We start from the raw sequence: 22,350 nt of genomic DNA on the forward strand, positions 1-22,350 counted from the left end.
GGCAGTCTCCTCCATCTCGCCAAGCGTCGAGCATGCATGTCTCCAACCGGTTATTGAGGAGATATCTGTAAATATTTACAGCCACCTGCGAGCAACACCATGGAGGCCGTCAAAGTCTTTAACAATGAGGTTTGTGTGAAACCGCTGCACGACTCTGAACACATTGAGAGTAGAAAGATGTCCGTCTTATTCACATTTGCGGTCGCTACCGTTAGCATCTAGCTAGCTATGAGGAGAGGAGGAGGGCAGCCTGACGCAAGGCCGCTGTCCATGCACAACAATACAGCGACAACATCGCGGTACTCGGTGGCTCGTTAATGCGCAGCGTACAGACTGCAGCGGGGGAGACAACGTGTGTGTTAACACACGTCGTGCTCGGTCGTCTCTGACCACGGACAGATTGCTCTCCCGCGGACTGTTTGGTGACAGCCATAACGTTGACCAACTGCTAACGTTAGCTACAAGTTAGCAAAACGAGATAACTAGCTAACTCGCGTTAACTTAACGCAGTACGGACGTGGGGGTGAGGGGGAGAGGAATACCTCACACATGTACTGCTACGGACGTCTGACCGTCAGAATATAACGCCAACCGTTCGGGTGACCCGGTTATCAGTTAACTAGTTAGCGTCTGCTCGCTCACGTGAGGTTAACCGCTAACTTGAGTAACCGAGATTGCTCGAAACTGGTGCTGTTGGCGCACCTATTTGTCCGCATTGACTCTGTGGCTCACCGCCGCGAGCTCCCACCAACGTCCACTCGCGGTCAACAAGTAATACCGATTGGATTGAACGCAATTCCGTCGTGAATGGTCATTTTAATAGTAGTAAGATCTCCCTGCCCTCAAACAAGCATCCACAATGAAGCATACGGTGAATAGACCCGAGCGCATAATGTGTTAGACTACTGCTTATAACACAGTCTTGGGATGGATTATGTCTTAGTGATGACATTTTATGACAAAATGTATTTTTTCTGTTGTCATTTTTCAGCTCTACTCATTGAATGAGTACAAGCCACCCATCTCCAAGGCCAAGATGACCCAGATCACCAAGTCTGGAATCAAAGCTATAAAAGTAAGTATGTAGAGTTAAAGGATGAGGCAGGTAGTGGGGAATAAAGAAATGGTCACGGAAGAGAAATGCTCTCAAATTCTCCACTATTTTTGCTAGATTAAAATACATTTTCTAGTTTCTAGAACAAAAAAAAGAAAGAAAGAGCAGGTCTGCAACTGATCTTAAATATGGAGTGAGTCATTAAAGTTGTTTCTGTTTTTAGAGTGACAAATGAGAACAATATGCACACCAAAAAAAGAGCAGATATTGACTTCTCTTCCCGACAGAACATCTGTTACAACTATATTATTATATTTCAATTGATTAATAGTACACTGCCTTTTAAGCAACATCTAAATGCTACTTTAAAAATGGATGGCCAATTTGTCATTGAGGAATAACAAAAGACTAAACTCGAGCTACAGTGGAAAGAAAGATACAAATGCAAATGTGGACTTTGAGGGCTGATTTAAATTATACAGCAACATTAAATTAGTAAGCCATTTGGCCGTATGCCCTCATTGTGCTTTTACAAGCTGCTGATCTCCTTGTGTCAGTGATATGATCCACAACAACGCAATGTCAGCTCAGATGAACTGATCCACACGGTCGACTCTAGTGCATTATTAAAAACACCTTTGTGTCCTTGTGAATACCTGTGGTACAATATGTAGGAACTAATTGTAATTTTTTTGATAACAGTTAAATTATGCATTTGTGTAGAAGACTGCAGGGTTTATATATGTACTTCCACTTCTGGTGACTACATCCTTTTCTGAATACATTTTAGGTTTTGCATTAGTTACCCACGCTTCAGAGGATTCTGTTATTCTTCAGAGGTCTCTGTTTTCTGTAAAGCCTTCAAACAGAAGCTCATGATGTCACACCAGCATGTAGCTGGGAGGTTCAAAACTAAGGCAGGCAGTGAGAAAGCATTTTGTTTAGTGGAATGAATAGGATGAGAGGGTTCACGGGCAACTCCATGCAGGCAAGATACTAATATAACTTCGATACTATACCTGTCATAAATATCATGATGCCAGAATTCGATACAATACCACAAATACGATACTGGTATATTTATTTATATATTAGTTATACATAAAACATCTTTATGCTTCCCTTTTTACCAGCTTGTTCCGGCGCGGTTTTTTAACACTTAACAAATGACATTTATATTAGTCTACAGAAAGATATTAATGAAAACTACATGGTGCCATCATAGCACTGATTATACACAGCTATGTATGCCTTTTGTCTGTATCTGACCGGCTGCAACTAACGATTATTTTCATAATCGACTAATCCATCAACTATTTCTTTGATTAGTCGACTAATCTAATGACTATTTCCCATAGGAAATAAAAATAATGACTCAAAATGTTGAACTTCAAATGTATTTGAGTAACAAGATATGAACATCCGAACATCATCATAACACATACATTAAATAGTAATACAAATTACAGTGCAAATATTCTTTAAAAGTAAAGAAAAAAAACAAATAATGTTTTAAATGCAATTCAAAATAGCAATTAAGCCTCTGAAAGTGCAAAATAACTAAAGAATAACTGGGCTGCAAGTGACAATAATAGTCAAAAAGTTAAAAAAGTAGTCCATCCTAACCGTCAATTAAAGTGCAAGGGTTTAAAAGTAAATCAAAATGACTTATTGCAGTCCCACATCTTGCTGCTCCTCCTTCAGAGGAACACACACTTTACAAACCTTTTAAATTGTAATGCTCAGGTGAGCATATGGACATGGAGTGAGGCTGGCTCTGTTCTAGTTCCCAGCTCGATAAGGTCTCGTGTCATTGACAATCATGTTGAGGATGCTCTCCGTCCAGACTCCCGCCATCTGAGGGTGCATGAGCCTCTTCAGGACTAACTCGTCCACACGCCTTTGCTTAGTACTAAAAGAGAGAGAAACACACACAGCTTTAATTATCACCTTGTAGACTATAGTATCATAGTTTTATATTGTATTATTATACAATTACGAGTAGATCTCCCGTATTTGTGCCGATCTGAAATAATTTGTTCACACAATCTTTTGTCTGAAGAATGCTCAGTGGAGGAGGTTAACTATTCACAATGAACGAAAAGACAAGCTCCTCTGATAATTCACTGATTCACCACATTGCATTTAACATAACTGAAATAGAGTTAGCAAGCATCCTCCATGAGACATTTGTCTTTCCAACATGTGAGTGTAAACGTAGGGTGCCCAGATTTGAGTTTGTGAAAAAGAGGACACTTCGTCTGGGTGGGGGGGGGCAGTACTGAGCGATGTTTAAACATCTCTCTTGTTCTTCCTGTTTTGTGATATACATGCCTAAAAGGCGCCTAATATTTCTAGACTGAAATAATATCGGCATTATAATTATTATGACTGAGGATTTTTTTAGTTGCCTATTTTGTGGAGCCCCCTCAGGACTTGGTGCCCTACGCACAGCGCGTAGTGAGCGCTATGGGAGCGGCGGCGCTGCTAGTAGTGTATAGCATGCCGCACAAACAACATGGAGGCGGCAAGGTGCTCAGTGTTGCCAGATTGGAAACGGTGAAGTATCGTACCAAAGGCTCAAAATGGTCGTATTTGGAGGATAATTATCGTGTATCTGGCAACACTGAGATCGGTCGACCAATGACTGTCCTCTCTACAGTCGGAGCTCGCGCAAGAAGGTGGAACGTAAGGGAGATACCACTTCGAAAACTTGTAAGGGGTAAATACTAGTTTGTGAAAGACCCAGAGAAACACAAATATCCGACGAAGCAAAATCCCGGACGTTTTTGGAATCCCTGCCGGACGCATTTTGTAGGTCTCAAAAAGAGGACATGTCCGGGGAAAAGAGGACGTCTGGTCACCCTAGTAAACGTAGATCTAAGTTACTGAGGAAGTTAGCTAAAACGTACCCGTCAGGCGAAGACGTGGTGGCTCCAGGATGCTCGTGCGTCGCCGCCGCGCTGCCATGAAACGCCCGTACCATTCTGATGATGCGTCGTTCTACGCTTTTGTTTGGCTTGGTGACAAAATGCTCCCCTCATACTTTAAAAATTCTCGGTCTCACATTTTTCTGCTCTCCCACATCCCGTTCCGCCATACTTGTTCAAAAGCATTCTTCTTCTTTGTCTTGAGGTGTGTAACTTTAGACAATGGACGCGATACTGGCCCCAACACTTCCTGTAGCGCTTGTAATGCCCAATGAAAATTACCAGTAGCTCTGAATCTTTTTATTCTATACAATGTCTCTGTAAGTCAGTGGGCTTTCCTTCACCGTCTGTAGCCAAAGGACTTCCACATTTGACTTCTGGTATCAAACGGTCGGCCAAAGCTCCTGCACTTGATGCCGTGTCTCGCCTGTGATCACTCGCTGTGAGCGCTGCCTGTACCTTTGTTTAGTTTACGATACGCCGCGCAACATTAATGCAGGCATGATGCGTACATGTCTATGTTTTTGCTAATTCCGAGTTTCCATAAGAGCCCATCATGTGGGGACCGCACTCGGAATGTTTCATACAACTGGAATAACAAGAAATGTTGCTGACATCAGATAATATGCGTTGGGGGTATGAAGTGGAGGGCTGCAGCAGGATTGAGATCCTAAGGGACCTCATGTTAACTACCAGATATGTGGTTTGGGACACGATGTGTACTTAACAATCTGTCGCGTAAAGTTGCTTGTGTATGGGTTTTAGCAGTTTTGTTATTGGAAAGTTTTTTTGGATATGAAAATCAGACAACTAGACCAGAATATGGCTGACACTATTTGCATAATCCAATGCAGTATTCTGTGTAGCCATTTGTTTTCAATGATGTTAATATAGTAACAAAATATACAGTGGGTACGGAAAGTTTTCAGACCCCTTTGAAATGTTCACTCTTTGTTTCATTGCAGCCATTTGCTAAAAATCCAAAAAGTTCATTTTATTTCTCATTAATTGTGTCAATATAAACTCAGCACCCCATCTTGACAGAAAAACAGAAATGTAGACATTTTCTGAATACTTATGATATCTCAGTTTTTCTTTTTTAATAAATCTGAAACAATTTCTAGATTTCTATTTTTTGCGTCAAGATGGGGTGTTGAGTTTACATTGACACAACATTTTATATTTGGTTTATATCTCGCTTAACAACATGCAGTTTTTTAAAATTATTGTTAAAGTTACATTATTGCATCATGATGCAGATCAATGTAACAAGTCTGCTGCTCTGGCATATTCACACGCTGTTTAGATCTAAAATAAGGCACTCAGGAGACTCCTGCTCCATACAAAATATCATTGTATTTCATTTTATACGACAGAAAATGAAAGTAACATGTTGCACTATAGGTGTTTATTATGGCTGTCAACTAATAATCTAAATTCTCATATATATTCTAATCGTACAACTTTAAAAAGCAGCGCAACTGTGGCTTTTTGCTTCGCGTGCCATGAATGCACCGCATTGATGGACGTCACTTTCGTTAATTTCAAATGAAACGTAATGATTCTTCAGGCTGAGCACGGTGTAATTCAACAACTACTGTAATGACGGCACCTGGTCCTAACGGCATGCGTTGTGTTATGTCATGCAAACAAACCGCTTGCCTCGCAGCTGTGCTCTCCAGACCAGATTGAAGATGTAACTACTTCATAGATGGTTGAGTTTTACTTGCTATTTTCCTACCTTTTGTCGAGAAAATGTTTTATATTGTGACATTTACTGGAAAGGACATGCATACAACAATAAGGTAACTTTTAAGACTATCTCCCTGCAGCAGTCTGCTATATTAATTAGTTTTTTTAGTGAAATGAGATGGGGTTGTAAAGATAATTCCTCATGTCAACGTCACAAATCAGCTGCTTCACTGTATTGCGGCAAATTTCAAAGCAAGCTCCAGGAATAAGAGAAGCGGGGCGTCTGAAGTGCTGCGGCGCTCACTGCCTGTCCAACACGGTTCAGTGGCCAGATATTTGAATAGTTCCACCCGTGTGTTTTTTAAGGAAATTACATTACATTACATGTCATTTAGCAGACGCTTTTATCCAAAGCGACTTACAATAAGTGCATTTCAACCTAGAGTATAAACTAAGAACAACAAGAATACAGGAAGTAACATTTCCTCAACTCAGTCGAACGACAAAAGTACGACAAAAGTACCGAAATTGTCAGTCCCAGTATAAATTGGGAGTCAAGTTATGTTCATATTGGAGCAGATTGGTTGATTTCATACAGGTCCAATTTATCTACATAAACAAAAAATAAGAGTGGCATTAGTTGTAAATGGTATTTCTATTATCCTTAAAAACTGTACGACTAGACGCAGGTAATTAGTTTTAACGCGATGTCTCCGCTTCAGCCTCTTCAGTCCTCTGCCAGTGTTTACAGTCACAGTACACACACTCTGTTTTCACCCATGTTTTGGCAGCACTATATTAAACATATTATATTGTACACAGCCGCTTGAAGCCGATATGTGACCTGTGTGTAGTCAGCGGCTCAATAATAACAAAAAGAATAAAGGTCAACAGTTTATGATTTCAAGATTCTTGTAAAATAAATGTTAAATCCTTCACTGGTGCTGAAAGATACACGCTGTGGGACTATAATCACCTTTAACTTCTAAATGTAACTTCCACAACCATTTGGTCAGCCAGTCTATCGTCCCTTTCAAATCTTGCAAATGGTGTTATTGTAAATGTTACCAGCTGAGAAATCACAGATAACACCTTCCTGTAATTAGTCTTCTATTCTTACCCTACGCTAGACTAGTTCATGGCTGGTTCCCTGCAACTTGGGCCTATTAAAAGCCTGACAGTAGAAAAGGCTGATTGACAACTACCGATGACTCTCTGTGTTTACAAACGCTAAAAGGATGCAGGCAAAGAGTAAATATGTTCTTAACAAATGTACATTATATATTTATTGGTATTCTTATTACCATGAATGTTATGAGAACATGTCGATTATTCAAGATGCCTGACGGCTCAAGACCAGGACACCAGACCTTAATGATGACTCGGCTGATGATGTGTTTCCTTATCCTGTCTGTGCTCTTGTTTCTAAGGAACTGCTGTGCTTTTGGTGTTGCTGTGCCTTATGTTGCTTGAGAATAACACCCGTTTCCCCTTCCCTCAGCAGCTCCCCCAAAGCACTGAAAGTGAAGCAGGAGGATGGGGTGGAGAGAGTTACAAAGAGATAAGAGAATCCCTTACCAGCTTAGGTAGGAGTATGGGCTGTTTCACAAGGAAGATGGAAGATGACTTTAAATCATTTAAAACTTAATTTGCTCCCACACACCCAGAGAAGCTTTGCTGTTTCCCCTCTGCTCGTCATGCGCTGGTCAATGTTGGCTTTGTGCTCTTGATTTCTTTTGAAGTCGAAGGAGCAACTGTGTTCATTTTCTCTTTCGTATTGTCGGGCGACAATGTTTCTGTTTCTGTTGTGGTCTAATTGATGCACTTGAAGGTCAAGTCAGAACATGTCCTGAGTTGCTTCATACTGAATATTGATGGCGCGTGATTGATCAGTAGTGGATGTGATGGGGTTGTGAGGATGCAGACGGGCAAGTTGCCATTGGGGATTTATACGACTTTAACCTTTTGTGTCTTTGCCGTGCTGCTTTGACACGAAACACACAGTTCCAGCAACTCGGCATTCATCCTCAAGACCTCACATATACATCGTATTAGTTTCACTTGGGGGGTTGTCTGTTTCACCGTGCGTAAACTCCGAGTGTTTGTTTTGACAGAGTAGCAGTGATGTCGGCTGCACACAGTCTACACAGCTGTGTGTTTCATATTTGCACATATGTTGAGAAAGGACCGCGTCAAGTCCGCTGATCCGGTTTTGGCGTTGAAGACACCGCATTGAGCGCTGATTTAATCAGCCAACAAATGTATTATTTTGTAGTTTAATTCAAATGTGTAGCCTAATCCTAAAGTATATTGTAGAACTGACGTGGTTCACTCGCCTCAGTGACGAGCCAACGGATGCCTTTCACGGGCCTTTTCAAGGCCGCAATCAGCCGTACCTTTATTCACCTGTCATGTCCAAAATGCTCTCACACATTACTTCTTGAAAGGTTTGGATTCCTCTTAACTTTTTCAGCATGCCTCGCTAGTTTCCTTCATTTTGCGTTGATGTGTACACTAAATAACAATAAGTTAGTGTACAGATACGGTAACTTGGAATGCAGTCAAAAGCATGCCACTGCTGCGCTTCACTTGGAGACTCGGGCTGCAACAACAGATCGATACAAATCTATTATTAGAATAGTTGGCAAAGAATTTCTTTATCGATTCGTTGTGTCGCGCGATTACTATGCCGCTCAATAAGTCGTGGAGAAGTTTGAGTAAAAAAATAAGTTGAGCGGAGCTAGAGGACAGACCGTAATGTTGTGTTGCGAAAGCCAATCAGCTTTAAGCTGCTCCGCCGTTGGTGAATCTAATTGGCTGCTGCTGCTCTCGTCGCGCTGCAAGCGGCAGTCATTCACGTAGTCGGTGAAAGTCACCGAGCTGTGTGAGCCGACGGGTGATGTTCTGAACCCAAACACCAGGGCGTTAGATGTTATCATGTTTGTGGGATGTCCACAACAAATATGAAGCAGAAATAGTTCTTCCGTGGTGGATGGTGGAAATTATAACGGTTTCATGGAGCAAAACATGGAGATAAGCCCCGCCCCCTCTCAGGCGCAAATGAACCACAAATAGTGGGGCAAGTAAACTGATGCGAGTAAAGTCCTGTTTCTGAATAATGGGTTGGAAATTAATGTTGTTTTATCTGATTCATCGATTAATCAAAAAAATTTTTTTGGAGATTAATCGATTATTCAGTCAGAGAAAAGGAAAGGCGTATTAGTAGACACGTTTAATGATAAATCAAAACAACCAGCTGGTGGCGAAGCTAGAGAGAGAACTATTTCTATAAAAGCTGCATTTTAATTAAAAAACAAAAGGTGCATCTTCAGGACATGGGGTTTTACAACATGCATAATAATTAAGGATCTTCAGCCATTTTTAAACAAACTCAACAGCTTTTATGCACAAACAAAAAAGTCCATCAACTAAGAAGTAGTTTAAAAAAAGACTCAAATGACCTAAATTGAACTGACCGAATCTATCACAAAAGATTTAATAAAAAGGTCACTGTCTTGAGGAGTTGCTTTTCCACAAATTCAAAATAAATTAAATATAAAGTGCAATTCAAAATAATAATTAAAAAAGTGCAATTTATAAGCATTCATATATACAAAAGTGTCTTTACTTGTTATCACCTCATCAGTAGGTAAATGGTGAAAAACATTGTGCTTTTCAGAAAATTAAGCAGCACTCAATTCAACCTGAGGAGTAACACTGACAGACTTGAGTCTGGAGGAATTTCTAATGGGAGAATTTTTATATTCAGTAGAATGTTTAATTTAGTTATCCTATAACCCAAAGTCTCCCCCATGTCCGGATGGTTTGATCCAACCTGGCACACGTTGCTGAAAAAATGGAGGGGCGGGCTGGCAAAAAAAACGACACTGCTACATAAAAAAAGTCCCTTCAAAATATAATCACAGGATGAAAGAAAAAAAAGGACTTAAAAGAGTCCGTGGCCCACCAGTTGAGAATCAGTGGTCTGAATGTTGAATACAAATCGACAGCCCTATAACAAATCGTTTATTGCCAAAGAATGATGTTTTTCAAAAAAAAAACGAATTTTTTTTTTTGAAGGGTGCAACATTTGACATGACAAACAACAATCAACGCAAGGAGGGAGGAGGAGGAAGAGGGAGGAGGAGGAGACAGTCAGTCGTCCCCGGGGTCCATTGATGCCCGACCGACCGGAAAAAAAAATTGGTGGCGGAGGTCGTGGTCATGATGGGATGGAGCCTCCTCCCGAGGGAGGGGGGAGGAGGGACTCGTCCAGGGAGAGGGGGGGGCGAATCTCTTCTTTCTGCTTCAGTGACCTCAGTGAGAAGAGGACCTGAGGGGAGAAGGCAGAGATAAGCACCCCGGCCGGCCGGCCCGATGATGCCTGCAGCCTGCAGCCTTGTCTTGGCTGTGCTGTGGCTGCAGGCACGGTGATCAACGATGGCCGTAGAACTGTACCATCATCTTCCTGGCAGGGTGAATTTCCTCAGCTGCCCAGGAAGAACATCCTCTGCTGCTTTCTCTGGAGATGGAGCCGATGTTCAGCTCCCACTTGTCCTGGGGGAGATGGATGGAGCAGGCCAGAGGGTGTAGGACAGACGAGGGGGGGGAGAGACACACATGGGGCGGGAGGGAGGCGGGTGGGCTGCCATCCACACAACCCTCCACTTGTCTCCACAGTCTTGAGCTCCAGGCTGTTCTGGTGTCACCACCAGGTCAGCAGGTCAGTCTCCCACCTCCCTCTGGCGGTCTCGCCAGATGAGAGAGATGAGTCCAATGAGGGTGGGTAGGAGCTTGACGGACTGGTGACTGGAGGTACAGGTGGGTGGAGGTGCAGCAGAGGAGCACAGAGGAGAGAGCAGAGGGGGAACCCAGGAGCGGGGGGGAGGGTGGAGCTGGTCCTGAGGGCCTCTGAGCCGTGTTTCCCCAGCCTCACGCTGCAGCAGATCCACCTGCAGCCACAGTCAGCACGTGCAGCTGGGAGAGTGGGAGAGGTTGTCCTGCAACAGGGACGGATGATGGAGGCAGGGCTGAGCTGAAGTCCAAGAGGGGGAGTCCATGAGGTTCCTCTGGAGGATTAGAAGATGGGGGATGAGTGCTGGATCGCATGTTGACTGCCTCGCCTGCTGCAAGGTGCAGTAGTGTGGGGGGGTCAGGGGGGGGGACAGGACCAAGCGTTCAAAAGACTTCATGACCACAGGGGTCAGAGGCGTGACCTGGTCATGAGTCCCCTGTGATCTTGGGTTTTTGGGACGGGATGATGGTGGAGGCCTTGAAGCAGGCTGGAACGTGGCATGTCTCCAGGGAGGTGTTGAAGATGTCGGTGAACAGACAGCTGGGTGGTCCGCACAGTTCAGGGGGAGGGGAGGGGGAGTCCGGGCCGCTGCTTGGGTTGGTTCTTTTTTTAAACAGCCTGACTGCTCTCTCTCTCCAGGATGACGAGGGTCGCCGCTGAGTTGATGGAGGGTGCTGAGGTGTGAGCCCCTGGGGGCTGGGGGGGGGGCTGATGGTCTGTGGCTTGTTGGGGGGGGGGTGGGGGATGTCTCCAGGACTGTGTCTTTGTCTTTCAAAAGCGCAGAACTCATCATTTAGCTCCAGAAAGAAGCACATTGTTCATGGAGGGTGGGTGTGTGGTTGGTGATCTGCCTGGGAGCCTCCAGACAGAAAAGAAGAGTCGTGAGTGGAGAGCTGCTGTGCTGTTGCAGTGCAGTTCGTGGAGCATCTCTCACCTCACAGTATTTGGTCCTTGTCCCCACTCTGAAATGCCTGGTCCTTCTGCAGTTCTTCTTTCCTGAGCCTCAGAAACCAGGGTTTGTCGTAGTTATAACTCACCCTGGAAATCTGTATCCAAGTCAGAGGAAAGGCACGTTAGTAGACTGCACTCTGCTGTCAGGTCTCACATTGTCCTCACCACAGTCCTCTTCTATATTTAATTCAACCCATCTTTCCCTTTTTATATCTTAACTTTAAAAGTTCCCACTTTATTATCCAACAATCTTTAAATATACACATCGACGTCAGCACACCGCTACTGATAAGGCTACACTAACAAAGCTTTATTTGCCCACTGAAATACGTGACCTCAGCTTCTTACTGTTTTTTGTGAGACCATGGCGGGGGACATCCGGCCCTCTAGGTGCAGAGAAGAAAAACGTTTAGTATTTAGTGTTAAATGTATCAATCCGGTGCACTTGAAGAGCCACAATAAGAGGCTCGCTCTATGAAGAACTAGGTGCTCTTGTCAACATATTGTTTTGGTGGTGTAATGTATCTTAAGTACATGTAAGCTACTTGAGTACCTTTGGTACTTGTGTTTACATTGTATGTAACTTCATATTTTTACTCCATTACATCTCAGGGGGAAATATTGTACTTTTAACATCACACCATTTATTTAAATGATATCAGTTACTATGAAGGCTACTTTTCAGATTTATATTATTAATACAATCTATAAATTTACTAAACTATGATGTATTATTAAGTAGAATATAGCCTAATTATTATGTATATAAAACACTTCAAATGAACTGAACCTTTACCAGCTATAAAATTTAATTGATGACTACATTATTGCATCAATAATTATAATTCAATGGCCTGTAAGTATATCATTTTAAATGGGCAATTCTACATAGTGAGTATCACTTTGGTACTTTAAGTATATTTGATGTTTATAGTTATTCTAATAATAGTATAATACTTTTGTTCTTTTACACAAGTGACATTTTTAATGCAGGAATTTTACTTGAGTATTTGTACACTGTGCTTAAGTAATCAGAAACACATTTGTTGTGTAAATAGAAATGTTGATGACGCGGCAAAAACAAACTCTCAAAGCAAGGTGAATGAGATATGGTTTGTGGCTGTGTTGCCGACGTCCGGTTTAGACTCGCGTTGGGGTCAGTGGGCGCCGTTACATCCGTCAGGGGGAGAAAGGTCAGCACAGCGACCTCGGCCCCGGGAAGCACCGCAGTCGGCAGTCAGCTCGGGGTCAACAACGAGGCCAAAGCCGAGAGTCACTTTCACTTTCTGAGCCCAACTAGATCTGTGGCTGCTACTGCGAAGGAAACGCGCTCGGAGAATGCAAGGCAGCCTTTTCTTTGTGTGTGTTTTGGGTGTCTGGGCTGTCATGGTTGTATCACCTCTTGATTGCAGTCCTGAAATCTTATTTTGATTTAATGATATGTATTTGTGTTTTCTACGTGTTGCTTCTTTCTTCAAATGCCAACATTTTCCACCAATTCGGATCCACTTTGTGGAATTTGTCACACATTCGGTCTGAATTTTTATTTGTGGTTTCATACCTTTTGATTAGGGATGCACCGATCTGATCGGCGCCGATCCATATCGGCCGATATTCCCATTATCGGTTTTGATCGGTGTTCTCAAAACGGCCGATCAGATGACGTAACATCTGCGAGAACTATCAGACGTTTCAATCGCAACGGAGCCGATGCGCCCGGCGAGGGCCGCAGAGTGAGAGGTCAGAGGGGATCCTCACGCACCGAGCGGCGTCCCCGTCCCCCGAGTTGAATCACTGGGTCAACTCAGCCGACTCTCACATGTCTGAGCCCCTATAGACTGATGCTCACGGTAAACGCATGCGATCGGGAGCGCGCGAGGGTTTTGATAAAGTAAGCGGAAGGATTTAAGTGACAACATCCAGTTTTGCAAAGTTAGCGGAAAGAACCACGTGAAACAATATCCGTTTATCAAAATAAGATGTCGACAAATCATACACGAACATATAAAAGTAAACAATGAACTGATTTTGTATCTTTATAGATCGTTTCTGAGATTTAGCTTAAATTATGCTAACATTAAAACAATTTACTGTACCAAGGAAGAGTTTATAAAAATAAGTCAGACTTTTGTATGTTAAGAAAAGTCCTGTATATAGATTTCCCCAAGAGTTCCAGGAAATGAATAATGCAGATGTGTTCCATACATATCTGAAATCCCCTACAATAGCAATCAAACAATTTTAATGTATCAATTAGGACATTTTTCAAAGTAAAAGTCCTAAATGTTTAAAGAAATCGGTAATTTCTTTCATGTTTGAGTTGCTTTATATATGTATTTCCTCATAGTCCTAGGCAATAATGCTACACAATAAATAGAATGCTTCAATCGACACCGTGATCGGTATTATCGGATCGGCAGATACTGATTTCAGTGATCGGTATTATCGGTGATCGGCAGATACTGATTTCAGTGATCGGTGATCGGCACAAAAAACCTGATCGGTGCATCTCTAGTTTTAAATAAACATCCCCAAGTTACTTGAAAGACGCCAATACACTAACAGTAACCCTGGGACAGCAGTTACCGTGAATTTTAGTAATCAAGCATTCTGCCAATTATTTCATCAATTTAATTTAGCAATGTAATAAGATAAGCAAAGTATATAAAGTTATTTATTTGACATTCAGAGCATTAATATAGGAGCAAATAACTATTTGCTGTGTAGTTAAGATTAGGGCTGCAACAACGAATCGATAAAAATCGATTATTAAAATAGTTGGCAACGAATTTCATTATCGATTCGTTGTGTCGCGCGATTATTACGGCGCACAATAAGTCACGGAGTATAAACAAAGTTGAGTTGAGCGCAGAGCGGCGCAGGGGAAACTAGAACGGGCACTTGGTAGAGCGCATACCTTCGCATATCACAAGATTGGGCATTGAATTATGAACATTTTGGCATTAGTTGCATGCCAATTGGACACAAATGTATCGTGCTATGGTAAAAAAAGAGTTTGACCTTTCCATGACTTTGACCTTGACCTTTGACCCGATTGATCCCAAAATCTAATCAAATGGTCCCCGGATAATAACCAATCATCCCACCAAATTTCATGCGATTCAAGAACATTTTGACCTGTTCATGACCTTTGACCTTGACCTTTGACCCGATCGATCCCAAAATCTAATCAACTGGTCCCCGGATAATAAACAATCATCCCACCAAATTTCATGCGATTCGGTTCAATACTTTTTGAGTTTTAATAACACGCATACAAATAAATACAATACAGCGATCAAAACATAACCTTCCGGCATTTTCAATGCGAAGGTAACAAGAGGAGAGGAGGAGAGAACGCTGCGTTGAGAGCCAATCAGCTGAGCTGCTCCTCTGTTGATGAATCTAATTGGCTGCTGCTGCTCACGTGGCGCTGGATGCGGAAGTCATTCACGTAGTCGGAGACATTCACGGAGCTAAGTGCGCCTCCGGGTGACGTTATGAACCCAGACACCAGGGCGCTACATGTTACGACGTGTGTGGCATTTTCACAAGAGTATAACGTAGAAAACGTGGTTATTTATTCCGTGGCGGATAGCGGAAAATATTTTTCCACGGAGATAAGCCACGACGCCACTCGCTGTGTGAGCGCTGCGCGTGCAGACTACATTTAACGGAGCGGAGCAGCGCGTGCGCTCTGATCGCTCTTTTAATGAAATATCTATACTAAAAATATGCGAAATCACATCGTTTTTAACGTACGGGTACTTCGTTAGTATCGCTACACCGTGCAGCGTGACAGCAGCAGATGTCGCGGACTAACAAACTAACCTAACTTCCCAAACGCTGTGGACATCTGAACGCTGATTGGCCGAGACACGACACGTCCCATCAAAGATGTTTTATTGTGAAGAGCACCACTTCACACTTCACATTTTTTCCGCGTCTCACTGCAATCTCAACGGCAGCGGGCCAGGTGAAAAAAATAATAAATCTGAACGCGTCTCTGATATTGTTCAGGGGGCCGGTCCACATGGGGACCACTGCTCAGGAGAGGAAAGCTGTCAGTCTGTTTGTGACGGTTCATCTACATGCTGACCAGTGAACAGGTTCATCACCATGGTGACCAGTGGGTCTCCAGGACCTTTCCATGACTTTAAACCAAATTTCCATGATTAAACATTTTGTGAAAACTCTGTCTATACGTGACAAAGTGAGAAGATGTAGTATTTAAAATAACAATGAGAATTCCAAAGCATACCGTATATATACCGTGTAAATTAACATTTGAATAAAACAAATTTGCATTACTTTTCCAAATAGTTTGGGGTTTTATTTTTTTCAATTACTTTTCTAGGCCTACTAATAGCCATTTAAAAATTCCATGACTTTTCCAGGTTTTCCATGACCGTACGGAGGACCCTGTTTTGAATAAAGGGTTGAAAATTAAAGTTTTTTTGTTTTTTTATCCGATTAATCGATACAATAATCAACCGATGAATCGATAATCAAAATAATCGTTAGTTGCAGCCCTAGTTAAGATGTAGTTGAGTAATATCTCCCTGACCAAAGATGCTCTTAATTTTGCGTTTTGCACCTTTAAGTAGCAATAATACATACAAAAGAAAAGATAAGACTGACATGTAGATTTGTATTGCTTTAATTGCATACAGTCATATTATCTGTCAAAACTCAACCCATTTAGTGCATTAAAGTGCCATATTACTCTTTGGCTTTTAATGCAAACCATCTGAAATGCAGCACCTGGTCTTCCGTGAGTCGGGTCTGTGGCGACCGACCCGTCCCACCGTGGAACTCTAGCCCCGTCTGACAATACTTTGCTGGTGTGACTTTTTTGCTCTGCCAATACCAATGTGTTTATGTTTAGCTTGTTTTCTAGGGCACAACATGTTCTGAGTCAAGTGACATAACAAGCTGCCCTTATTCACAAATACACAATATATAATAAATAAATTATAGGCACGTTACAGTAACGCAAGATTCTGTGGCAACGGATCTCCAAGGATGGCGTGTTACTGCCTTCCTTCCTACCTCCTTTCCTCTGGCTCCATGACTTTGTTTTGGTTGTAGAGCATCGCTGTGTCCGTGAAAACATCTGGAACTGAGATCCAGCAATCCTTCTGCATTCCTTCTGCAGTGTGTAACATGGCACAAGCTCTAATTCTCAATTATACAAATGCGTAACAAAATAAAGTTGCGATCTACTCGGTGCTTTGCTTATCCCTTTGAGTTGGGCAGAAGAAGAAGGAAAATACTAATAAATGAGCTTTTAAGGCGGTCGGATTACATCCATATTCGGCTGTTCAAGCTCAGCCGCCCGAGTCTTTAGCTTCCAACGTAAACGAGATGCACGTGTTTTACATCTGTTGCGTTCAAGTGCATCGGTAAGAAGCGGACAGCCCGGTGTCACAGAATGGTTGAGAAGACCGTTGAGAATTTAGGGTGAAGGGAAGAACGTTGTCGGCTATTACGACGAGGTGAATAGTATTACACGAGGCTCGTTGTCGAATTATATTCCAGTTATGTCTTTGTGAGATTGTTTAGGTTTCCAAAAGTTAAAATGTAGGCACACTGTTGAATTCTATTAGATATATGAGAGCAGTAAAGTTACTATTAGATGTATAGTAGACCGGCGACTGCCTGTCAACGTGCTCTCTTTGCCTGTCAGCAGCGTCTTCGACAAGCTGCTAGCTCAACAGCTGGGAGGAGCAACAATCGCGATGTTCGTTTGGGGGAGTGGCTTAGAGAGGCCTGTTCAGTGACTTTTGAAACTGGCTGCTCGCTACTTTCACTGGGAAAGAGTTGGCAATGCTGGGCGAAGCTTTACAGTCGGATATGTATTTTATTTTTGTATCTACTGTAACTCTTGCTCGTTTCTCAAGATGACCAATCCTACACTTTAATGCCAACAGTACTGCAACCAACAAGACTAATGTGTATTGATAGACATCTTACTGTTGTTGCTGAGACGACAACAAAAGCTCGGGCTCAGAAGTAACTTGAGAAGTCATGAAGCATTGAATTGATATAAAATGCATGTTGCATGTGTTGCACTGTCCTGCTGGCTCTACGGCCACGCGTCACATTGTGTTACTGTTCTCACAGTGTGGTTCTCACAGTGTGGTTCTCAAGAGGGCGTACCTTTTCCCTCTTCTGCTCATTTGTATGTCTTTGTTCCACACAGCACCTGTAGGTACAACGTTTATTTTGATAAAAAGTAAATTCTTTTTACCTTATGGTTTTTTATTATTATACAATACAATACTTCTACCAAAACAATCCAACTACTTATGCTGAAGGGCTTTTGCCAATTTCTGTAAACCTAATGTCAGTTTTTAAAACCACTAGTTGTTGAAACTAATAGTAGTAAAAAATTAAATGAACAAATAATTTTGTGATCCACCTGTTTGAGGGATCTAACTGGTGACGCGATGTTATTTGGCTTTCTGTTACCTTTGCTGCGGTCTAGATCGTCCCCTTAAATGTACCGCAGCACACATTTGCATCAGGTAGTCTTTCTTCTGGTAAATAAAAATTGATGAACTTTTAATTTTTTATAAAAAGTCGTTTTAACACTATCGGTCTACAATAGGCTAGATCAGTTGCCTACAGACCGCTCCACTCTGCAGCAACGAGGCATGTCATACCTGCAAACTTGTCACCTTTCGGTGAAATTCACCGTTTTGAAATCAAAACAGGTCATCCAAGTGAATCGTGTAGATCCGAAGAGTTTTTGTTTTGGGGTAGGGGGGGGGTCAACTGGCCGGCCGGTGTTTATGAGATGGAAGTGAGACGCGGAGAAAATGTGATGTGGTGATCTTCGCAATAAAACATCTTTGATGGGACGTGTCGCGTCTCGGCCAAACAGCGTTCAGATGTCGACATCGTTTGGGGGTTTAGGTTAGCTTGAATGTCACCCCGCTACATCTACTGCTGTCACGCTGCACGGTGTATCATACTAACAAAGTACCCGTACGTTAAACACGATATGATTTAGCATATTTTTTGTATCAATACTTCATTAAAAGAGCGCTCAGAGCTTTTGAGACTTAAAGTCTTCAGCTTTAAAAAAAGAAGTAAAAGATGATTCCAGAAGTGAAATGTTTCAGTTCTTTGTCTCCAAGGCAGACAGTCTGTAAAGTTCTGTAACTCTACAGCTGCTCATCCTGATGAACTCTGTATCATCTGGTCAGAGACTAACGGCCTCATAGTGTATAATCAATGCTATGATGGGACCATGTAGTTTCATTAATATCTGGCTGTATTAATACTTATAATACTGCCATTTGTTAAGTGTTGAAAAAGTTGGTAAAAAGTGAACCATACAGATGTTTTATTTATTACTATTATAGATAAATATACCAGTATCGTATTTATGGTATCATATTGTTTTTATGGTATTGTATCGAATTCTGGTATCATGATATTTATGGCAGGTATCGTGTAGAAGTTATAATGTTAGTGACAGCCAGGTAGAGGCAGAACAGACTCAAGGAAGAGTCATGGCTCAGCAGAGCTCACGAGTCCTTGTTGTTCAGGCCAAAGAAAGGGAAGTTGGTTTATGAATGACTTTAACCATATGATATATAATGACGATGCATATTTTTTATTACTATCATTTCATCATTAATAATATTTCTACTTTATACATTTTGTTGTAAAACGACCAAAGTTCAGCTAAAAATATTATTAGATTAATCAATTAGTTGCTTAAGAGAAGAAAAAAATTGTTGATAATAATTTCACTTTAAATAATTTAAAAAACATTTTATGGTTCCAGCTTCTTAAATTTGAAGATGTGCTACTTTTCCATTTTTCCTAATTTGAATGATTTTTAAATATTGTTATACTTGTGTTCGCCAGTAGGGGGCAGTAGCGGGTTTTCCCATGACTGGTGCCGTAACTCTTGTCTTAAACCAACAAGTTAGACCAGCGTAACACAGACAGTGACGCAGCTGTTGATGCGAGTCTCTTGGTGTTTACAGGTGAAAAACGTACATAAGCACCATATATATATTAATGTTATTTTCGCTCGCTTTTATATTTTGACAGTTATTAACTGTAGAAGTTAAAGTGAAGACAGTTAATTAAGACTAGCGCCGTTTAGCTAGCGGATGTTAATCGCGCGCTAGCGTTTTAGCACCATTGTACAATGTCTGCTGGCCTGAGAATTACATTGTTCCATGAACGATTAGATAGTTACATGTTGTGTCCCGTGACAGATATAACCAGTAGTATGCACACACATAAGTACATATATACATACACAACATGTACATGCATATACAGTTTAAACAGGTTTCCTGGTGGGAGTCACTTCTTGTCAGTGCCTTCGATCTCTGTGACCTTGTCCGTCACCATGGAAACATTGTCACATGACATGTAAGTACTCTGGTTCGGTGCTCCGTGACGTCACAGCACAGAACCAGAGTCTATATATAGAAGTGATTTCCAGCAGGAATTCAGTGTGTGAATCTCACAGAAACCCCCCCACCCCTTCTCCATTCAGCCACTTCCCGGGGTGGGGTCTCTGATGGGATATCACAGACAGGGTGGGTGGGAAGGTTTATTATGTATTATTGGATAAAAGAGGAACAAAAGGAATTAATTTCTAAAATAATTTAGAAATTAAAGAAATTAAAAGTGTTCAAGTGGACACAATTCAGGAAGTTACTTTATTTGTAAAATAGTGTAACGTGAGACTTGTTAACCTGTGTGATTGTCGCTCAAGTGGGTCGTAGAGATTTCTCTGAATGGGCCTCGCTCCTATTCACACCTGGGCCCATGCAAAATAAATATCACTGAATATTTCAAGGTGTGGCGGCCATATATATATATATATATACACATCTATTATATTCTTATTAGAAGGGTTTCTGGGCACTGACTTAGTCAGAGCAGAGGACCCCCACCCCCCAGCCCGTTGTCACCTTTTTCACCCCTCATGAGTTTGCAGGTATGGTATGTGTTGTTTGTGTGACAGGCATGCCTGTGCTCAGTGGCTTTATAGTGAGTTTAATGTCATTACATCTGATATTTGGATTTCATAAAAAAATTATTCTCAATGCATCTTAATTCTTGATTTCCATACAGGATATTATCAAAACTAGTACAGTAATATTGTTTATCAGTTTCGTTCCTTGAAGATACTCTCACAAATTATTTATCATAGTTTTGTGTGTGTGGGGGGTGAAAGACAATTAATTTAAAAAATATTTAACATTACTTTATTTTTCATATGGAAAGAAAGTCTTTTTTAATTTTAACGACAACTGCAGAACTGTTTAAATACCTCATATTGTTAATTATGCTCTTTCAACGCCAACAACAAATGTGAGAACGAGAGCCTCATCTCCCTTAAATGAGAAGCAGTTATTGTTAGGGTGAGTCGTTAGCACTAACTTATAATAACACAATTAATAACAACTAGGCATTAAACTACTCCATACACACTGACAGACTCATTAGTTGTTGCGTCTCTTTGAGAAGAGGTGCAGCTTCAGACCGACGATCTCAAATAAATTCTTAAAATTCCGTCGCAGCTCAACAATTAGCTGAGCGATTAGCTTTCATTCATGAGCCTCTTCTCATTATTAAACTGTGTGTGGCGTCACTGTTGTTGCCGGCAGTGATCGAGGGCCGGCTGCTGCTCGACAAACGCTCGTAAACTGTGCAGTTCTGCACGTTTCTGTTCTGCTTGTTCGCCAAATGTTGTAATTAATTGCTGGTGTTTACTTTTGAGGGTTTTATTGCATTTGATAAGAGTTCTCATTATATACTGGGGTATAAGGAGGGAGGGAGGGAGGGAGAGAGAGAGAGAGAATTTACTTATGTCTTTATTGGTTTCCGTTTAGAATTGGGATTCAGGGGGAATACTTATCTAGGACCACTTTTACAATTACATTATTAGTATCATCAAACTTTGTGATATCGTAGGATGCAAATTCAGCAAGATAAATGAGTCTCTTTTCGACTTAATATAACCTGAACTTCCAGTCTGTGCAGCTCTCATCTTTATAAACTCCCAAATTCTTCCAAATCTGCACACATTTCCTCATCAGCAGTCACCGCTTTTCTCATTTCATTTACATTGTGATTTTTTTTATACTTGCTCCTACGTGTTAATAAATCATCAAAACTAAAATCATTATTTTCTAGGACTACAGAATAGTTTGATGCTTCATTTCTAACATTTAAATTCTTAAGCAGTTTTTTGTCTGCTAATGTTCTGTTTTTAATTTATTTTTACCCAGTATTTCTGAATATTTGACAGTACAGATTAGGCCACATTAAGAGTGTTTTCCCCTACATTCATTCTGCCGTGGCTCATCGGTAGAATCATGAGCACAGCTGCTCAAACTCCACACGATTCCTCAGCTCTTGTGTGAAGCTTCTCCACTCACGCACTGAGAGGAGCAAAGGACTGGTGACGATAACGATGTTGATACCAGTTACAAACGAACAAATTAAATACGATATATGCAGTCGTTTCTAAAATTCATAAATAGTTTTATCTAATGAAATAGTTGACAAACCTCTCGTTGTCCTGCTTGCCACAAAACAGAGGAAGGCTAAATTGCCAAATTATGTTCATTCAAGAAAATTAATTTCATAGAATCACAGAAATCACTTTATTCAACTGTATTCACTTTATTAAAAATGTTTTAAGGGTGATGGCAAACAAAGCTTCATTCAAAAACCTCAACAGAAGCTCTGAATGTATTTATTTTGTTATATATTTATATATTTTAGCATAATGGCATGTTGCCCAATATCTCACGTCTCATTTTAAATCATAATCTATGCTTTTTTAACGAAAGTGGTGTCACCAGTCACCACCTCCTTACCGTTCAGTCACTGGTTAATTCAGAGTATTTAAAGGTTTTTAACTCCAAAGATGTTCTGTT

The 22,350-nt window shown here is 41.3% G+C and overlaps 1 protein-coding gene across 1 annotated transcript in view; it reads left to right on the plus strand.

The window, feature by feature from the left end:
* Window positions 1-21: 21 nt before the first annotated feature.
* scaf8 (SR-related CTD-associated factor 8) overlaps window positions 22-22,350 on the plus strand; it is a 115,424-nt gene continuing 93,095 nt past the window's right edge. Inside the window, exons 1-2 of the mRNA XM_056427033.1 lie at window positions 22-129; window positions 992-1,075. Of these exons, the coding sequence (XP_056283008.1) occupies window positions 100-129; window positions 992-1,075 (114 nt within the window). The 5' untranslated portion in view covers window positions 22-99. The remainder of the gene's footprint in view (window positions 130-991; window positions 1,076-22,350) is intronic.

Source organism: Pseudoliparis swirei, chromosome 11 (genome assembly GCF_029220125.1).
Source record: "Pseudoliparis swirei isolate HS2019 ecotype Mariana Trench chromosome 11, NWPU_hadal_v1, whole genome shotgun sequence".
NCBI classification, from domain to species: Eukaryota; Metazoa; Chordata; class Actinopteri; order Perciformes; family Liparidae; genus Pseudoliparis; species Pseudoliparis swirei.